Genomic DNA, 19,782 nt, shown 5'->3' with positions numbered 1-19,782 from the left:
CCCACCTAACAGACGAACTGCTCCTTATGGGAAAAATAACACCTCGCTTTTGCTGCTGCACTTGAGCTCACGAGCTCGGGACTCCTCAGGCCGGGGAGTGGTGGCCAGGAAGGGTCCGCCACCATGAACACAAGTTCCGAGTGAAGGTGGTAATGGGCTCCTAACCTTAATGAAGATAACAAATGTGGGCAGCGCAGGCAGAAACCAGATCATCTTACAGATTTTAGGTAACATTAAGACGGTCTTGAATTTGGGAAATGGTTTTGCTCAGATTTATCTGCCATAGATTACAGCAATAAAACCCTCTGACTTCAGCATTGCCGTGGTTTGTTCATATTTATATTTTGAGTCTAAAAGGTGCCAACACTTTACTGATCTGAGTTTTAAGTGTGTAAGGCTTTTGAATAGTTCTGGTGTAACTTGATTTCTAAGATTTTAAAATAAACTTGGAAAAAATCACACCCATTCTACATGTATCCATTCATTATTTTTAATCAATTATAGATAACCTCAGCCTATTCAATTCTGTTGTTTTAAGGTCCCCCAAATTTTGTAAGATGACAGGATTAGCTTTTCTCCTATAATAAAATTGTGTGCTGTAGCATATGCCAGAGCTTATAATTTCCCATCAGGCAGCACAAACTCTGAGTTGACTTTGTTTTTGGTCCCCAAAGTGTATATGACAAGTTGAAAGAAACAGGTGAAGACCCTGCTCCACCTAGAGTCCTCATTTCTTTGGTGTCTCATGGAAACTTCTTAACATGCCTTCCACATAAGTGTCTCTACATATAAAACTATCAGGTATTATGAATAATCACTGATAAAGTTGCTATTTCATCTTCAAAGTGGAAAGTCCTGCTAATCAAAATGGAATCGTTGTGAATTCAAGTAGGCCACTGTCTTAAGTGTCAGGTAGAAAATCAACAGCCTGTTTTTTTCTGCTCAATTTGTGCTAACACTGATGGTCTGTCTGCATAATGCTGACAAAGCCGAGGACAGAACTTCTGTACTCAGGAAGGTACACCCACCTCTTTAAGAAACCGGGTTTCTTGTACGGTCCTGGCTGCACTGAGACCCCTCTTGCCACGTGTTTACCGACACAAGGCTTTGATTTGATTGCATGGCAGCAGAATCAGGGTGAGAACCATCACCTACAGAAGTTCCTGCAATCCCTACAGAAGTCTTTTACCTGCAAATGCCTTTCCCAATGGAGAATCAAGAGATTTCGGTGACAGTGGAGAAGGTGGGGAAGACTCAGGTCTCTTGGGGCTGGGCGCAGGCAGCTGCTGTCAGAGAATGACGCAACACCTGCACAGCCGGTGGCCACTGCCTCCCACTGCTGTCGGTGGGGTGACAGGTGCAAAGTAGGCATGGACTTTGACATGAGGAAGCTGAGCCTGCAAATAGAAGGGAAAAGTGGAATCGTCTTTACACTGACTGATATTTGGGGGATTATAGGCATAAACCTAGAAAAGCCCGCAGTTCTCCATGTAGAATAGGCTTCACTTACTATTAAGCAAATAGTTCAAACAGAATTCCTGCTTACATAACATCCCCTAAAACAGCACCTTCTAAAGATAAAGGAAAACTACATTTCTGCTCACGGGTAGTCTGGCTCTGTATGCAAAGTGAGTGGAGTTCTCAACAGCTGTAAGCATCTCAGAGCTATTCTGGGGTGTAAATGCAGTTAAAAACTTAAAGCATATTCAAGAAAACAATGTAGGTGAACTATGTGTGGAAAGAAAGCCACATTCTATTAAGCGCTCTCACCTAGAAATTGGCCAACCACATTCTACCTCCCAGTGGGAATGACCTCAAGCCCTTTTTCTCAGAAGTCTGCTTGCTGGGCATCAGACTACGCGGAACCCATTTGGAAGTTGAATCTTACAGGGTGGGGTCTAAGGAAATCTTGAAGACATTGAAGGAGACATTTGCGTACAGATCATTTTGAATAACTATGGTTTACAACAATGTAAAATGTGGATGGTTTATTATTTTCAGAGATGGGAAGGGAGAGAGAAACGTCAATTTGTTCCACTTAATTCATACATCCCGAGAGACTGATGGTTCTTGGTGCATTTGTTGCTTGCTTAGTTGCTGTGCCCGGTGTACTGACCCCTGCCCACGCTTACCCGCATCCGCTTAATGCCCGCGCGGGTAACCTGCTGACAGTCGTACAGCTCCAGGCGCTCCAGGCCACGGCAGTTCTCCAGGTGTTCCAGGGCCACGTCGGTGATGAGGAGGCAGTTGTCCAACTCCAGGACTCGCAGCCTTTCGTGGCCGCAGGTGCTGTTGCTCAGGTGCAAGATTCCGTCATCTGTGATGAGCTCACAGTGGGACAGACTCTGCAACAGGCAGGAGGACAGATGTCTGCATGACCCTCATTCCAAGGCTCCCAACCTCAGGGCAACAGGAGAGCTGGTTTGTGCGGTGTCCCAGAGCAACCACTTATCAACGGGAGGATCCAACACAAAGCCTCGTGCCCGGAGGCCACGGGTTTGCTGCAGCCAGGCAGTGGTTTCTCTCTCCTTTCTGGCTGCGAAACCAAATTAAAATTGCAGGGGATGGTCTGGTTCAAGACCGCAAAGTAAGAGGATCCTGAACTCACCTTCCCCCATGAACAAACAAATCTACAGCTACGAGGGAACAAAGTCCTCTGCAAAAACCAGAAAACAAGGTGAGCATCTCCTACGCATGGGGCAAGTGAGAGACGGCCCATGTCGAAGCTGGTGGGGGAGGCTGGGACACAGTCCCACCATAAACGCCCCTCCCAATGCAGGGACCCCCAGTTGGAGGGTATGCAAAACCTGGAGCGCCCCCCCCCCACTTAAGGCATGAAGGGTTGAACCCCACGTTCTGCACCTCTGACTTTTAAGACCTAGACCTGAGAGGCCCCCAGAAGAACTACCTTTGAAAACCGACAGGCTCAAGGCCGCAAGACTAGGGCAGTCTGAGAAACAGGTCTTCAAGGGCTTGCACACCTGCATTCACCGGCCCCAGGCCCGGCATGGAAACAGCCAGCCTAGGGGCACCTGGACAGATGCAGGAGAGGCTCACTGATCTGTCTTGGAGGGAGCACCAGCTTGAGGGGTGGGCATCTGAGTAGACACCCATCTGGGGGTCTTCCGGGGTGCTCTCCGGGGACGGCGACAAGCAGTGCCACCTTTGTGCACTACTGCCTTGCCCTGGCTGGAGGGTGCCACTTTTTCCCTTTGCTGCTGGGCACCTCTGCTGTGCCCCCCTCTGACTCTCCAGCAGGTGTGCTCCATCTTCACACTCTCTTGCCGCTCTGCAGAGCACACTCTCCCCTCCAGGAGGGGAGCATTTACACATGTCTGGTATCCTGGTCTTGTGCTGCCACCGGGGGACACCTACATTTCTTGGCTCTGGTGGCTAGTGGGGCTTACACCGGTAGGTCCCACAGGACTGTAACCAACAGAGTCCAACAGAGTTCTTTTTCTTTTTCTTTTTTTTTTTAATATATTTTGAGAGAGAGGGGAAGGGTGGAAGAAAGAGAGGGTGAAAAACATTAATGTGTGGTTGCCTCTTACTCGTGCCCCCAACTGGGGACCTGGCCCATAACCCAGGCATGTGCCCTGACTGGGAATCGAACCAGTAACCCTTTGGTTTGCAGGCTGGCATTCAATCCACTGAGCCACAGCAGCCAGAGCGAGAAAGAGTTCTTCAACAGCTGCCACCTCAAGGGCCCAGTAAGAGCCAACAGACCCAGAAAGCTCGGTCTCTCTGATGATCAGCTAACAGACCTGATCATCAAAGCTGCAGCCTGAGGTGCTGGCCTCTGAGTACATGTCTAAGGGCTGACTAATCCTTTCTAGAGACCTCAGAAGGCAGGCGCTCCCTCCACGCCCCCTGCTCCGCCTTACAGTGCAGTGCCAGTGTCTCCTGGGGACCGGGCAGCTCTTCCCGGTGCCAGAGTAGTTACACCAGAGAAAGAAAGAAAAGGCATCCAAACTGGAAGAGAAGTCGTCGTCGGCAGCCGTCCGTCTCGAGAGACGATGGTGTAGCTTCTCAAGAGTCCATCTGCACCGCCGAGAATGGCTGCGCAGTCCGACTCGGGAGTGACATGGTATCTGTCTCCTCCCGTGTTGAATCGACATCTTGTGATGACGCTGAAGCTACAGAGCCTGGGCAGGGTAATATGGAGGGTCTGCTGTTGCCCATGCAGCAGACCCCCCCTCTCTTCACAGCTGAAGGGTCCAAGGGAAAGACGGAGTCAATACAGCTTGGCTTCAGGTGCGCCGCAGGAGTTGCCGGTGTTGACTACAACGTCAAACCGCCTTAGGGACTCCGGCTCCGGATTTTCTGTCGGGGTTTACTCCCTTAGCCTTTCCCCTGAAGAGGTATGCCGCAAGGCAGCGGAGGTTTTTTGGAGTCAGAGTTTTCCTTCTCTGAAGGAAAGGAAGAGAAGTAAAACTATTTATAAAGGGTATAATATATATAGAAAATCCTTAAGGCTCCACCAAAGAAACCATTAGAACAAATGAATTCAGTAAAGTTTCAGGCTTAAAAAATCAATATACAAAAATTAGTTGTCTCCATACACTAATAACAAATTATCAGAAAGAGAAATTAAGAAAACTCCCATTTACATCTTCATCAAAAAGAATAAAATAGCCTGGCTGCTGTGGCTCAGTGGATTAAGCGTCAGCCTACGAGCCAACTGTCAATGGTTCGATTCCCAGTCAGGGCACATGACTAGGTTGCACGTCAGGTCCCCAGTTGGGGGCGTGAGTGAGAGGCAACCACACAGTGATGTTTCTCTCCCTCTCTTTCTCCTTTCCCCTCTCTCTAAAAATAAATAAATAAATTATGTAAATTAAAAAAAAGATTAAAATAACTAGGAATAAATTTAACCAGGCTGTGAAAACTACTGGACATGGATGAAAGAAATGAAGACACAAATTCCATGCTGGAACATCAATATTGTTCATATTACTTAAAGCAATCTACAGCTTCAGTGCAATCCCTATCAAATTCCAACGGCATTTTTCACAAGCAAAACAATCCTAAAACTTGTATGGAACCACAAAAGACCCTGGTAAGTCAAAGCAATCTTAAAAAGAACAAAGCTGGAGGGATTGTGCTCCCTGATTTCAAACTATATTACAAAGTTACAGTAAAACAGTGCAGTGCCTGCATAAACACACACACAGGTTAGAACAGGTGTCATCAAAAAGACAAGAAGTAACACGTGTTGTGAGAATGTGGAGAAAAGGGAACCCTTGTGCATTATTGGTGGGGATGTAAATTAGTACAATTACTATTGAAACCAGAAGAAGGTTCCTCAAAAAAATCAAAAATAGAACTATTAGATGATCCAGCAATTCTACTTTTGAGTATTTGAAGGAAATGAAAGCACCAATTTAAAGAAGATACATGCACCCCCATGTTCACTGCAACAGTATGTACAACAGGCAAGACATGGGAACCGCCAGTGCCCACCGCTGGGTAAGTGGGCAGAGGAAATGGGAGGCAGATACACGCACACGCAGCGGAATATTCAGCCGTAAGAAAGGAAGCCCTGCCATTTGTGACAGCACAGACGGATCCTGAGGGCGCTATGCTAAGTGCAGGAAGTCGGAGGAAGACTGATGCCTTATGATCTCACTCACATGGAATCTGAACAAATTTGGGAGGAAAGACTTCATTAGAACAACAAAATTATCTGTAATATGTAGAAGGAAGACAGGTTTCAGTCAGAGAATCTGGATACAGGTAGATTCCTGACTAACCTCTGAAATCTGACCCCAAATTCTTTAGACGTCCGATCGCTGCCTAAAGGCCAGAGGGAACATGGAAATAAGGAAACCTCGTGGGGAGAGGAACGCAAGGCCAAATGGCACTTCAGTGATGTCATAAAATTCTAGCCTCCAAGGACAGTCAGTTTCAAAGGTGACAAAGCTGCCTTAAGAAAAATCTGCTGTGCACTCAGGACTGGGAAGACCAGGCCCTGCAGAGGTCAAGCGATCTGAGGCCTCTGAGCATCTGTGTAACTCTGGGCAAGTGACTGGCTCTGAGCCTCATTTTTTTTTTCACTAAAATGGGGATATCCATAGCGGGGAGTCACTCTGTGGAGGGACTGAGTGAGACAATGTATCTAGTCGGTTCAGGTAGCAGTTTCCAGGGCTTGCTCAATGAACCGGGATCCCACCCCCACGCCAGGCTCCCAGTGTGAAATGTGCGTGTGTCATTGTGAGTTTTCACTCATCATTTTGGATCTTTTAAGATACTCTATTTATTAATATTATATAGTATGGGTATATATACAGAAAAGGAATTATCTCTACATACATATGCACAGATAGGAAATGCAAATATAACACAAAGCTGGAGCCATCTTCCTCACTGGTTTCCAACTGTATTACAGTTAGTAATCAGTGTTTCATCTTAGATGACACCACTTTTACATGCTCATGTTCCCTCCACCTGACACGAGGACTAGGAACCTGAGTGAAGTGGTAAGGATATGGGTCCCTAAAATTAAAGCGCTAACATTTAGATACCCCGCCTCCCGTGTTAGCCTGACTAATAGATCTTTGAAACCAAGAAGGAAGATCCCTTTACAGAAAGGAAACCCAGATTCCTGCTGTGGGGGGAAGGTCCCCACCCCTAATGGGTGAAGAATGTCAGGAAAACACTCACCAGAGCTTGCAGCTTAGGACAGTGAACGGAGAGCTGGATGAGCGTGCTGTCGGTTACCTGGAGAGAGAGACTCTGTCAGTGTGGCTTCTGCACCAGAACTGCGTACCGAATTATGGCTTCTGAACACGGAATCGAGGCGCAGAAGAGAATGAGAAACTCGACTCAGGCACACTCTGCCCAGGCAGGGGGCACCTCCTTTCATCAGCAACCTCATCTCTGCCCACTGCTGCAACAGCAAAGCTTTCTTTGGTCTCTTCTCGGGTTCCCTAAGGGGGCTTAGGGACCGGGGACAAAAAGTGGGCAAGGAGGGTCCCCAGGGATTCTCTGTAGTCACCCCATCCCTGGACATGCAAGCTTATTTCTCTCTTAAATTCTGTGAAAATGTCTTGTCTTTTTAATGTTTGTCAGAAGGTGGAGCTATTCCGAATTTCTGGGCTGTGGCCGGCCACAGTCCAAAGTTCTCGCCTTCCGCCTCCCGCTGCCATGGCTGGCCCTCGCGCGTTCCCAAGCCCTGAGCCGGCGCTGGGGCAGGAGGGTCCCAGCCACAGCCAGCCAGCCCATCTGGCTATGCCATTCTCTCAGGGATGGGCAGCCCTGCAGGGCCGTAGAGAGTCCACTCACCAGGATGCATTCCTCTAGATCCATCTTCTCCAGGTCATGGCAATTCTGAAAGAGACAGACACCCATCACCACGGGTCAGTGGTGCGGGGACCCTGGGGGCTTGCCCTGTGACGCCCTGTGAGTACCAGCTCGGTATCCTTGTTCGCTTCTGTTGGGAAATGTGCCCTGTTCCTAGAGAGACCCAGTCACCCAGCGTTTCTAAGCAGATGCCCTTTGAATCAAATCCATTTTGCAAATGGGAACAGGGCTGCCCTGCGCTGCACTTCCTTCTCTCGCCTTCACAGATACCAGCTGTGCAGCAGGTTCTTTTGAGGGCCTGGGGGCTGGGGGTGTGACCTGAGCCAATGTGGGCAGGTGAGGGCTGGGGCAGCAGAAAGTATTTCAGCACCCCAGGGACAAGCGTTCCTGGCAAAGGCCCCACGCTCCGCACTTGCAGGGCCAGGGGAAGACAGAGCAGAGGCCGAGCACCGCCCAGCCAGGGGAAGCTGCTGAGAGGCTGAGCTGGGGTGTGTGTGTGTGAGGAATGGCCTCTCCTCCCAGGGAGGAGGCTCCTCTATGGTGGTCCCACCTGGCTGAGTGAGAGAGGTCTGGACCTGCCACAAAGCCCTCTCCGGGACCTCCCTCGCTCTCCAGCCAACTGGAAAAAATGCAAAACACCCCCCGCCCCAAGATCTTCTGCTTGGCCCGTCATTTCCAAAGGCCGTTCTTTGCACTCCAAAACCACTCCAACTCACTTCGAGTGAAGGAGATGATTTAGCTTGGTTTTGTTTTTTAAAACCCCCACCTTACCCGAGCTAAAAGTGTAAAGCCTGCGTCAGTCAAATGGGAACAGCGGGCAGCCTCCAAAATCCTGGGATACGGAGTTCAGGGAGAAAAGAGTAGCAACTGTTAACAACAGAAATACATACTCTGTGGCACACACTCTTGGTTTAATTCTGCTCCTTGACACAGTCTTGCTTCTGGTAGCAGCCCTGAGGGCCGGACATGCAAACCCTGTCCCCATTGGACAAATGAGGAGAATGAAATTTAGGGAGGCAAGTGACCTGCCCTAAATTCCAAAGTCCCATCTCAAATTCAGGACAGTAAATCCAGGATCTTCCCACAATACCAGTACATTGCTGTTGCTGCTGCTGCTGCTGCTGTTTTTAAATATTTTTCCAGTATTTGTTGACTTTTAAACACAATTTAAGTGAACTTTTACTCAAAAAAAATTATCTTGATAAATACTGCCTTTACTTAAATTCTGTTGTCATATAGGAAAATTTTAAAGTGTATAGCTAATGAAAGACATAGTTCTCAATACCTGTGTTAACAAGGATGGGTGAAATAAATATATACATATATATATATATATATATATATATATATATATATATATATAAAATTTTGACCTTTCTGACCAGTTTTAATCACATGAATTCCTTTTACTATGCAGAAATATTAAAATTATCTACAATCTTCCCCAATACAACAGAAAAATGGGCAAAAGACAAAAATGGACAATCCTTAAAAGATGTGTAACTGATAGAAGCATAAGAAATGGATCAGTTTCACTAATAATAATAATAAATAATAAAACATTGTATAGGGGTTTAGATGGCCAGTTCTGAAGTCAAGCAGTCAACAAGTTCAAATTCCAGTTTTACTTCTTACTCATCATGTGATCCAGGACAAATGATGGGATTTTCTTTGAGTCTGAGTTTCTCCTCCTCCTGGAGACGTGGTGAGGACTAAGTGGGGTAATGCTTATAGAAGTGCCTAACATAGAGCCTGGATTCAACTGATGTTAACTATGATTAGCATTTCGTTGCCATTATTAAAGATTTAACATCCACAGTACTATATGCAGAATCAGAAAATAAATAATAATTTAAACAAAACTTTTCTTCCTGCTAGGAGGCGATTGGGATTCCCCTGCCCCACCCCACCCCCATTTCTGTCCATTTAGCAGCTAGTTTAGAGGCAGAAACGTGACATTTGGATGCGAGTCATCCTGCTCATGACTAGATCACTCTGATGTCAAAGTAATAACAGGACAAAGCAAATGGCGGGGGGTGGGGGTGATAAGTGTGTGCAGTCCATCCGGAAATCAAAGTTTAGATTCTCTGGTGGTGGACCGTGCAGCATTCCGCCCTACACCCCAAACAAATGGGAAGCCCCACTGCCACCAGTGATCTCCCTGACGACAGCACGGCCACCACCACTGCCCCCACCCCACCCCCGGGCCTCTCCCCTCCCACAGGGAGCCCTCCCATCAGCCCCCCCCGCCCCGCCACACTCTGAGCAGCAAAGCAGAAGGCAGGACGACTCACTGAAGTCTCGGGCAGTTCAAGGCCAGGGCCGTGAGAGAGGCGTCGGTGAGGCTGCTGCAGCCGGAAAGGCAGAGGGCCTGCAGCCGGGGGCAGCCCCGGCAGATCTGCACCACGCCATCGTCTGTCACGCGCTGGGAAGCCACACCAGGGAGCAGAGTCAGGGGCGCCAGCAGGGACCTGGGGTCTCCTGCGGGGCCATCAGGGCCACGGCCAGTGCCTAGCACTGTATCTCTCCCAGTAACTTACACAAGGTAAGGGGCGCGCACGGCCACTGTGTGTCTAAGTTACTTCTGCACAGCCTTAAAAATACAGCGTCACTGAGGAGAGGGCTACGTGTTTTAAAATTCTATTTCCCTTCCCAGATTCATTGGCATTTTTTTCAGAAAAAAATATTGATAACATTTTATTAAAAATCAGACTAAATAAAGAGCTCATGAGGCTTGACTGAGTAACATTAATGTTGGGTTGAATTTCTATAGATTAATGCTGTAGTTACCTACCATACAAATCCTGTATGTCTATATTTCCTCGAATGTTTAGAAAACTAGCAAAATTAAATAAATCACTAGATTATTGATACATGAACATTCAAAATGACATCTTTATTGAACTATACTAATCCATGTGGAAACAAACATGCACATCTATGTCATACTGCACTTCACGCCAGGGCTGGCCTACATGCAGGCCAAGGCCCTGTTTTGAACAGTGCAGCCCCGTACGGTCAGGATACGTCCAGAACCTAACTTCTCCTTTACCTTCCATTCTCAGGGACGCTAAAGATACGATTCATTCACTCAGTGCCGAGTGCGCGGGATTTCTCTTAATTTCTCAAAATGGATGCTTGCCTCGAGAAACCCCGCAGGATGTGGAAAGCATTCTCATCGATGATTAATCTTTACAATGGCAGCGAGGAAGGGGAACAGCTTGTCACAGGCCACTGCTCCGCTGAAAATGACACCTTGCTCTTGCCCTCTATCTTTAAAGCATTTTCCTCTACGTCATTCCTTTTTATTTACTGAGACAATGTGACAAGTGTCGCTGTGCCCAGTTTAAAGCACAAAAAAGACACTGAGACCTCACCACGAAGCGTGCAGGTGAGTGCCAGCATTCCTGATATCCTACAATGACCCAGGCCCCCATGCCTGTTATTTGTTGGGGTAATATCAGTGGCTTCGCATTGGCCTTTCTGTTTAGATTGTTGTGTTTCATCTTGTGGCAAATGGGCAGATTATAGAAGGACGCCGGCTGAGACCTGCCTGGGGGGGCTGGAGCGGCCCCCCCCTCCCCGCAGCAGGCCTGAGGGAGCCCCCCCAGAGCAGGAGGGGGCACAGGAAAGACCCGTTACTTACTGAGCAGGACTGTAAGTTGAGGCTCACGAGCTCATGGCAGTAATTCTGAATGTGTTTTAGAGCTTCATCTTCTAACTGAGGGGACAGAGAAAACAAGAGGGACGAGCCCGGTGAGGGAGCAGTGGGGCACCAAGGACAAGCAGCAGCAAGTCCCCTACTGAAGTGCCCCCCCCCCCCAACTTGAGGTAAGCGGCGGACACGCAGGGCCACAGACCCTCCGTACCTGCGTGCAGCCCCTCAGGAGCAGGGCCTTGAGGCCGCGACAACCTCGCACCAGGGCCTCGACGCCGTCCTTCGTGATCTGGTCACACCACGACAGGTTCAGGTACTCCAGGTTGCGGCAGCCCTCGCTGAGGGAACAAGAAGCAAAACTGCGTGTGCGCAGTCTGTCCTGGAGCGGAGTTGCTGCCAGCTTCGAGTTTAGCAAACCACAAGTGACTGAGGCAGGAGAGCCCCTCCGTGACCTGTGTGGGCGGCCCATTTCCTGCTCCAGCGGGACCATCAGAAAGGCTTCGGGCACTTCTCTGGGCCGCAAACAACAGGTACTCTTACCTGATCCCCTTTAAGGAGCTGTTGGTAATGGACACACAGGAGGTCAGATCCAGGTGCTTCAGCTTGGAACAGAACCTGCTCAGGCTGTAGCACGTGCTGAAAAAGAGCAGCGGCACTAAAGACATTTTCAACCATGTCCCCCCCACCTCTGTCTCCCCATAGCCAATGAGTCACCACGCTAATTTTCATGACTTACCTGTCCGTGATTTTCGTGCACCCATTGAGGTTTAAATGTTCGATGTTTCGGCAGTTCTGAGCAAAGGTCCTAAAACGAGAAAACATTTAAAATCTCCCTGCAAGTTGCTGTGAAGCCACTAGAGGGCAGGAGTAAACATCCATATTTAGAACAGTGCTCCTCAAACTTAGCATTTTACGGAGCAAACATTGAATGTGCGATCTATTTGTTTAACAAAAGTTTAAGTGTACATCGTATCATTGTTGATTATAGGTACCAGTGCTCCTCAAACTTTAACGTGCACACGAAGAAGCTGGGGTTCTTCTCCATGTACAGATTATGATGGCAGATCCAGGCAAATCACTTGCTGGTCCGCACTTGCGAGAAGCAAGCTCTCAGGTGAAGCCAATACTGCCACTCTGGGGGCCACACTTTGAAGAGCAAAGCACTAGAGCAGCGATCTTCAACCCTTTTCATCTCATGGGACACATTAACTACTTACTAAAATTCTGTGGCACACCAAAAAGTTTTATATTTTCTTTTGCTGATCTGACAATAAAAATAGGTATAATTTTGATTCATTTTCACCGGACAGCCATTGTATTTGCTGTTGTCATTTTTTATTTGATAATCTAAGGGAAAAGAGGTCAGCTCCCCTGACTAAATAGTCAAGTATTGCATGTTTTAAAACTTTCGGGGCACCCCAGGGGGCTGCAGCACACTAGTTGAAAATCGCTGCTCTGGACTGACTACATATCAGTTGTAACTCTCCTTCACCCACACCTTGGTGGGCAACTAAGAATCGAGGCCTGGCTCCCTATTAACCTTTCTTCTATAGAAAAATCCATTGGAAGCAAGAGGGCTGAATCTTTCTTGTACTGTGCCACGCTGTCACTTGGTTACTTTAGAGTGCTTCTGCAACACCTGTCGCTGGCCACCGATAGGGTCAGTAGTTGATCAGTATCAAGAACTGGTCACTCACTGGTGAAGACACTGAGTCACGAAGGGCAACCTCCCAGTGATTTGTAGGATGGTGGCAAGGCTAGAAGCAGAAAATTAAACACCTTCTACTTGCCACTCAATGCCTAATACAGCCAGCAAGATTATCTGCATTTTCCTAAATTTCACCTTCAATATATCCTGTAAGATTGAGTCCTGATTCTTCCAAGCAGTACCCAAACATCCCCAAAAGCTGCTCGCGAACGAGCTGTTACCCTTATCTGCCCCTCCTGCCCTGCTACAGGCAGGGACAGGGGCGCACTGGAGCCTGGTGAGCTCCCTGAGCTGGGGTGTGGAGCCAAAAGCCTCTGACCAAGGCAGTTAGTTATCAGAAAAGAATGAATTTTACAAAGAAAGAACTTCAGAGATCTGCAGAGGGTTGCCCTCAGGAAAAAAAAAAGCATCACAGGGAACAGCAGCCAGAGCTCACCCCGAGTCAGGAATAATGCCTAGTCCTGCCAGCCAACAGTGATAAATGTCATAATGCAGGGGCACCGGGTACAGTAATGAGAAGGTTCTTGCTTCAGAAGTGGAGCATTATTAGCCCTGGATCAAATGCCACTTCAGCCCAAACTAACACATTTTAAAAACGAAATCTGAAAGGAACTGAGACCAAGTAAGTCAAATGCTTCAGAACAAAACTCAAGAACATTTACAAAAATACAAAAATATCTGCACCCGAAGTAAAATTTATAATGCCTGGCATTGAATAAAAAATTACCCTGCATTCTAAGATGGAAAATATATCCTCTCCATAATGAGGAGAAAAATTCAAGCTATTAAAGCTGACTCAGAATCGACACAAATATCAGAAAGAGCAAAAGCATTAAAAGTTATTATAAATGTGTTCTGTGAAGCTAAAGATTAAACATGTTATGTTTAAAAACATGTTATGTAGAGACAAGAAAGATATTTTTAAAAGCCCCAACTTAAAAGTTTTAGGTATGAAAACCACAATGGCTAAGATAAAAGTTTACTGCGTGGATTAACAGCAGATTAGACACGATGGAAGAACTCACTGGCGAACTTGAAGGAACGGCAACAGAAACTGTCCAAAGTGAAACATGGAGACAAAACAAGAAAAAAAGAACAGAATATGAATGAACTGAGGAACAGTTTCAAACAACCTAATACACATGTGATTGGCGCCCCTAACGAACAGGACACAGCAGGGAGGGGAAACGTAACTGAAGAAATAATGGCCAAAAATTTTCCACAGCCATAAACCTACAGATCTAAGAAAGATCCCAAGCTCAAGAAAGATGAAGAAAAATATACCAGGGAATAACCAAATGTGTCAAAACTGGGGATAGAAACTATCTTAAAAGCAGCCAAAGAAAAAAAAAGACAAGTTATGTATAGAGAAGCAAAAATAAGCATGACAGAAGTTTTTTCATTGGTAACAAAAAAACAGCAAGAAGCCCTGGCTCCTGTGGCTCCGTGGATTGAGTGTGGGCCTGCAAACCCAGTGTCGCTGGTTCGATTCCCGGTCAGGGCACATGACGAGGTTACACGCCAGGTTCCCAGTTGGGGGCATGAGTGAGAGGCAACCACACAGTGATGTTTCGCTCCCTCTCTTTTGCCTTTCCCCTCTCTCTAAAAATAAATAAATAAATAAACAAATAAATAAATAAATTTTTTTAAAGCAAGAAAAACAGAAACAGCATCTTTAGAATACAGGAAACAAAAACTGTCAACACAGGATTCTATACTCAGCAAAACTATTTTTCAAAAATGAAGGTAAAAAAGAAATACTTTTTTCAGACAAAGAAATGCTGAAAGACTTCATCAGACCTGCAGTACAAGAAACGTTCAACATTGTCCTTTGGGCAGAAAAAAGTGACAGTACCGTGGATGAAAATTTGTGTCTTACCCAAAAAAATGAAGAATACCGGAAATGGTAATTATTAAGGGATGTGAAGCCAACATTTTAGTTATTTAAATATCTTTAAAAATAATTGTTGAAACAAAAATGCTAACTATCTAGTGTAAGATTTATATCATATATAGATTAAAATGTTTAACAATAATACCATGAAGCCTGAGCAAGGGAAAATGGAATTATATGTATTGTACTAAAATCTGAGGTTAGATTATAACTTAAAGATGTGCACTATAAACTATAACAGAACCACTCAAATTATAGAATACTGAGTTATACAGCTTCTAAGCCAAAAGAAGGATATAAAATAGAAACACAAAAAATACTCAAACCAAATGAAGGCGGAAAAAAGGGGAAGAAAGAATGCTTATGACAAACAGAAAACAAACAGCACACCGTATCAATAACAACATTAAATGTAAATTATCTGGACCAAGAAAAGCAAAACCCAACTATATACTGCCTACAAGAAGCCAACTTTATTTATTTATTTATTTATTTTTAGAGCGAGGGGAAGGGAGGAGAGATAGAGAGGGAGAGAAACACCAATGTGTGGTTGCCTCTCATGCGTCCCCACCTGGCGACCTGGCCTGCAACCCAGACATGTGCCCTGATTGGGAATTGAACCAGTGACCCTTTAGTTTGCAGGCAAGAAACCAACTTTAAATATAAAGATACAAATCAGTTAAAAGTAACAGAATGGAAAAGGATATACCATACCAACACTAATCAAAAGAAAGTTGGATTGGCTATATTCTTTCACAAAAAGTAAACTTTAAGCAAAGAACATTACCAGGGATAAAAAAGACAGTGTGATAATGAAAAAAGGCATAGCAATCCTAAATGTTCATATAATGAATAAATTCAACATACATGAAGAAAGAAATTGATTAAACTGCAAGGTAAAACAGACAAATCCAAATTATGGGCAGAGATTTCAATACATCTCTCTCAATATTTGATCAATTGCGAAGTCAGAAAATCAGTAAGGATATATAATACTGTACCAACACCTTCAACTGATTTGACTTAATTGGTATTTATAGGACACTCCATCCAACAACACAATGCACATGCTTTTCAAGTGCACATGGAACATTTAGCAAAATAGACTATATTCTTGGCCACAGAACAAGTCTCAATAAAATTAAAAGGCTTCACATCATATACAGTGTATTCTCTGATCATAATGGAATTAAGTAATGATCAGTAACAAAAATCTGAAAAATGTCCAAATATTTGGAAACTAAATAATACATCCTAAATAAGCCATGGGTCAATGAAGAAATCAAAAGGTAAAGAGAACACATTTTGAACTAAAAAATGCAAACACAGCTTCAGAATTTCTGAAATGCTACTAAATCAGCAACTTCTGGTGAAATTTATAGCACTAATCTTCTATATTAGTAAAGAAAAAAAATCTCAAATCAATGACTTCAGTGTCCCCCTTAAACTAGAAAGAAGACCAAATGAAACACAAAGTAAACAAAAGAAAGTAAATATTACAGATCAGAGTGGACATCAATGAAGTTAAAAAATAAACAATAAAATACCAATGAAACCCAAAACTAATTTTTTAAGAATATCAACAAAACTAATAAATCTCTAGTCAGACCAGGAAACAAAAAGATAAAAATTAACAGTCTGAGAGAAATTGACACATCTTTGTTCTTTAAAAATGCATTATTAATGCCAATAAAAATTCAAAGAATACATAAATTTCAATAGGACCTGTACAATCATTGTAATTTTAATTAAAAATGGCAACTATTTTCATATGGTAGAAATAAAACAATATCAGGAATAAAGAGAAGAGATATCACTGCAGTTATCAATTAAAATTATAAGAGTGTATTATAAACAACTTTATGCCAATAAATTCAAGAAATCAGATGAAATGGGCAAAATCTTTGAAAGACAAAAACTATACCAAAGTTTATTCAAGTAGAAGTACAAAACTTGAAAAGTTGTGTATATATATAATTAATGAAACAGGATTTGTGCCCTGGCTGGAGTGGCTCAGTGGACTGGGCACCAGCATGCAAACCGAAGGGTCACTGGTTCAGTTCGTGGTTGGGGCACATGCCTGGGCTGGGGGCTGGGTCCCTGGCTGAGGGTAGAAGGGAGGCAACCGATCAATGTTTCTCTTCCTCTCTTTCTTCGTCCTTTTCCCCTCTAAAAATAAATAAATCTTTAAAAAAGTAAAGACATAGAATGTGCAGGCCCAGATGACCTCAATGATGAATTCTACTGAATATTTAAGGAAAATAATCAATACAAATTATATACAAACACTCCCAAAAAAGCTGAAGGGGAGATAACACCTCCAAATTCATTCTATGAAGCCATTATTACCGAGGTAACTTAAATCAAATTTTTAAAAAATCACAAGAAAACCATAAAACAATACCCCTCATGAATATAGACACAAAAAATTTAACAAAATTTTAGCAAGCAGAATCCAATAGTATGTAAAAAATATAAGACAACTAAAGTGAGGTTAATAATCTGAGGGATGGGCAGTTGGTTTAACATTCAAAAATTCACCAATGTAATTCACCATACTAAGAAATACCCATGATCATCTAAAATATGCAGAAAAACCATTCAACAAAATCTAAAATCCACTCTGAAAAAGAAAAACCGCAAACTAGGAATAGAAGAAAATCTTCCCAATTTGATGATCATTGAACAAATAATCTATAGCTAACAGCATACTTAATTCTTAATACATTCCCCCTAAGCCTGAGAACTGGCCAGGAGGTCTATTTTCACCATTTTTATTCAACACTGTACTAGAGATTCTAGCCAGTGCAATCAGACAAGAATTTAAAAAAGCATTGATTGGAAACAAAGAAAAAAACCTTTCTTCATTTATAGGTAACACAGTTGTCTACATAGAAAATCCAAAGTCATCAACAAAAAAACCACTAAAACTAATAAGTGAGTATATTAAAGTTTCAGGATAAAAGACCAATGTATAAAAATTAACAGTATTTCTACTTACTAACAATAAACAATCAAGATTGAAATTAAAAAACAATAACATTTATAGTAATGTTTCATAAAACTTAGGGATAAAGATGACAAAAGATGTACACAACCCATATACTGAAAACTACAAAACATGCTAAGAGAAATTTTAAAACACCTACAGATATGGAGAGATATGGCGTGTTCATGGGATGGAACACTCAATATTGTTTCAATGTCGAGTCTCCCCAAATTGATGTACGAATTCAACATCATCCTAATCAACATTCCAGCAAGATTTCTTGTAGAAACTGACAAGGTAGTTATATAATTTATATGGAAATGCAATGGATCTAGAAGAGCCAAAACAAGTTTGAAAAAGAACAAAGTTGGAAGATTAATATGACCTGATTTCAAGACTTATGATAAAGCTAGTTATCAAGATAGCGTGGTTTGGTGTAAAGATAGACAAGTAAATCAATGAAAAATATAAACAGTACACAAATAGTCCCATTGGTATTTGGACAACTGAGTTAAGGTACAAAGGCAATTCAGTGGAGAAAAAGTGGTATTTCACCATATGATGTGAAAACTGGACATCACAGGCAAAAAAAAAAAAAAAAAAAGAATTTCAATCTGTATTTCATATCATCTACAAAAGCCAACTCAAAATATATCATAGGTCTAAACAACAAAACTTCTAGAATCACAGGAGAAAATCTTTATGACCTTGGGTTAGACAAAGATCTCACATATAACACCAAATGCATTGATTCATAAAAGGAAGGAACTGATAAATTGAATTTCATTAAAATTAAAAACTTATCTTCAAAAGATAGGTAAGAAATAAAAAGATAAGCCACAGACTGGGGGAGGGGGAGTTAAGATCTGCAAAACACGTATCTGATAAAGGACTTGTATCCAGAACATACTCAGAACTCTCAAACTTCAGTGTAAGGCAATAAACAATCTAATGAAAAAATAGTAAGCCATTTGAACAGACACTTCAGCAAGGAAAATATAGACAGCAAAAAATACATTAAAATGATCAACAGCATTGTGGGGGACTGCTCCTTGTGTTTTCGGGAATTGTAGCCCAAGCCATGAGCCAGGCCCACCGCACCCCCCACCCCAGGAGTTCTCTAAGTCTCGGCGGAAAACCGACAGGCTTTGCTGCAGACAGGACTGAAAGCCACTCAGAGGGTTCCCCTGGGAACTAGATTTAAAGAATGCTTATTATGCTTTAGAGCTTGCTCTGCCTTTCTTATCTCTTAGTTAACTATAAACAATCTCTAGCAAGGAATGTATGAAGCCTTGCACCTAATGCCAGTGTGGCGTCAAGATGTTTACTAGACCTTGACACAGACTGGTCACTGTGCCCTCTATATTGATGTCTGTAATCAGTAACTGTCAACTGTAATTCAGGTGCCTAAAAGCTAACTCATGATTTATGAATTTTGACCTTGTATCTCCCATGCATACCTTTCTCAATAAAAGGCATGGGCAACGGAGATCTGGTGCTTTTCTCCACTAGAGAGATTAGCCACCTCCCATTCCCCCCAGACAAAAGTGTCCTGGATGAATCTGTTCCACCACGGTCCTGAAATCTCTGCTGGACAGAGAGTTTCCAACCAAGCCAGGGCAGCTCAGCCTCACAGCATGAGTAATTACAGAAATCAAAATTAAAACCACAATGAGATGCTACTACGCAGATCTATTAGAATGGCTAACATTAAAAAGACTGACCTAGCAAGTTTTGGCAGGGATGTGCAGGAACCGGAAGATTATACACTTCTGGTGGGGATGTAAAAATGTACAAAACAATCATGAAAAATAGCTTTGAAGTTTCTTAAAAATTACACATGTAGCTTCCAAATGATCTAGCCATTCCATTCCTAGTTATTTACCCAAGAAAAATGGAAACATATGACATTCAAAGTCTTGTACACAGATGCTCATACATAGCAGCTTTACAAGTAATGGCTAAAAACTGGAAAGAATCCAAGTGTCCATAAACAGATAAATGAGTAAATTATATTATATCCAAACTCAGCAATAAAAAGGAATAATTATTGAGATACACACGGATGAATCTCAAAACAATTATGCTGAGTAAGAGAGACCAGGCAAAAAAAGAGTACATACTGAATAATTACATATAAAATTTTAGAAAATGCAAACTAACCTACAGTGACAGAAAGCAGATGGATGAATGCCTAGAGATGGGGAAAAGACAGGGGTGGTAGGAAGGGA

The 19,782-nt window shown here is 43.5% G+C and overlaps 1 protein-coding gene across 2 annotated transcripts in view; it reads right to left on the bottom strand.

Annotated features, from left to right (window-relative positions):
* Positions 1-518: 518 nt before the first annotated feature.
* Positions 519-19,782, bottom strand: part of FBXL2 (F-box and leucine rich repeat protein 2) — a 43,740-nt gene continuing 24,476 nt past the window's right edge. For both annotated transcript variants that reach the window (XM_090283042.1, XM_090283043.1), the window contains exons 6-15: positions 11,697-11,765; positions 11,501-11,596; positions 11,172-11,298; positions 10,949-11,023; positions 9,597-9,727; positions 8,074-8,134; positions 7,285-7,329; positions 6,664-6,720; positions 2,133-2,345; positions 519-1,397 (exon numbers count right to left, since the gene is read on the bottom strand). In XM_090283042.1, the coding sequence (XP_090139168.1) occupies positions 1,290-1,397; positions 2,133-2,345; positions 6,664-6,720; positions 7,285-7,329; positions 8,074-8,134; positions 9,597-9,727; positions 10,949-11,023; positions 11,172-11,298; positions 11,501-11,596; positions 11,697-11,765 (982 nt within the window). In that variant the 3' untranslated portion in view covers positions 519-1,289. The remainder of the gene's footprint in view (positions 1,398-2,132; positions 2,346-6,663; positions 6,721-7,284; positions 7,330-8,073; positions 8,135-9,596; positions 9,728-10,948; positions 11,024-11,171; positions 11,299-11,500; positions 11,597-11,696; positions 11,766-19,782) is intronic.

The sequence above is a fragment of the Furipterus horrens genome, unplaced genomic scaffold (genome assembly GCF_987537825.1).
Source record: "Furipterus horrens unplaced genomic scaffold, mFurHor1.1.pri manual_scaffold_7, whole genome shotgun sequence".
In the NCBI taxonomy this organism is placed as follows: Eukaryota; Metazoa; Chordata; class Mammalia; order Chiroptera; family Furipteridae; genus Furipterus; species Furipterus horrens.
This window is presented reverse-complemented; position numbering and strand designations above follow the sequence as displayed.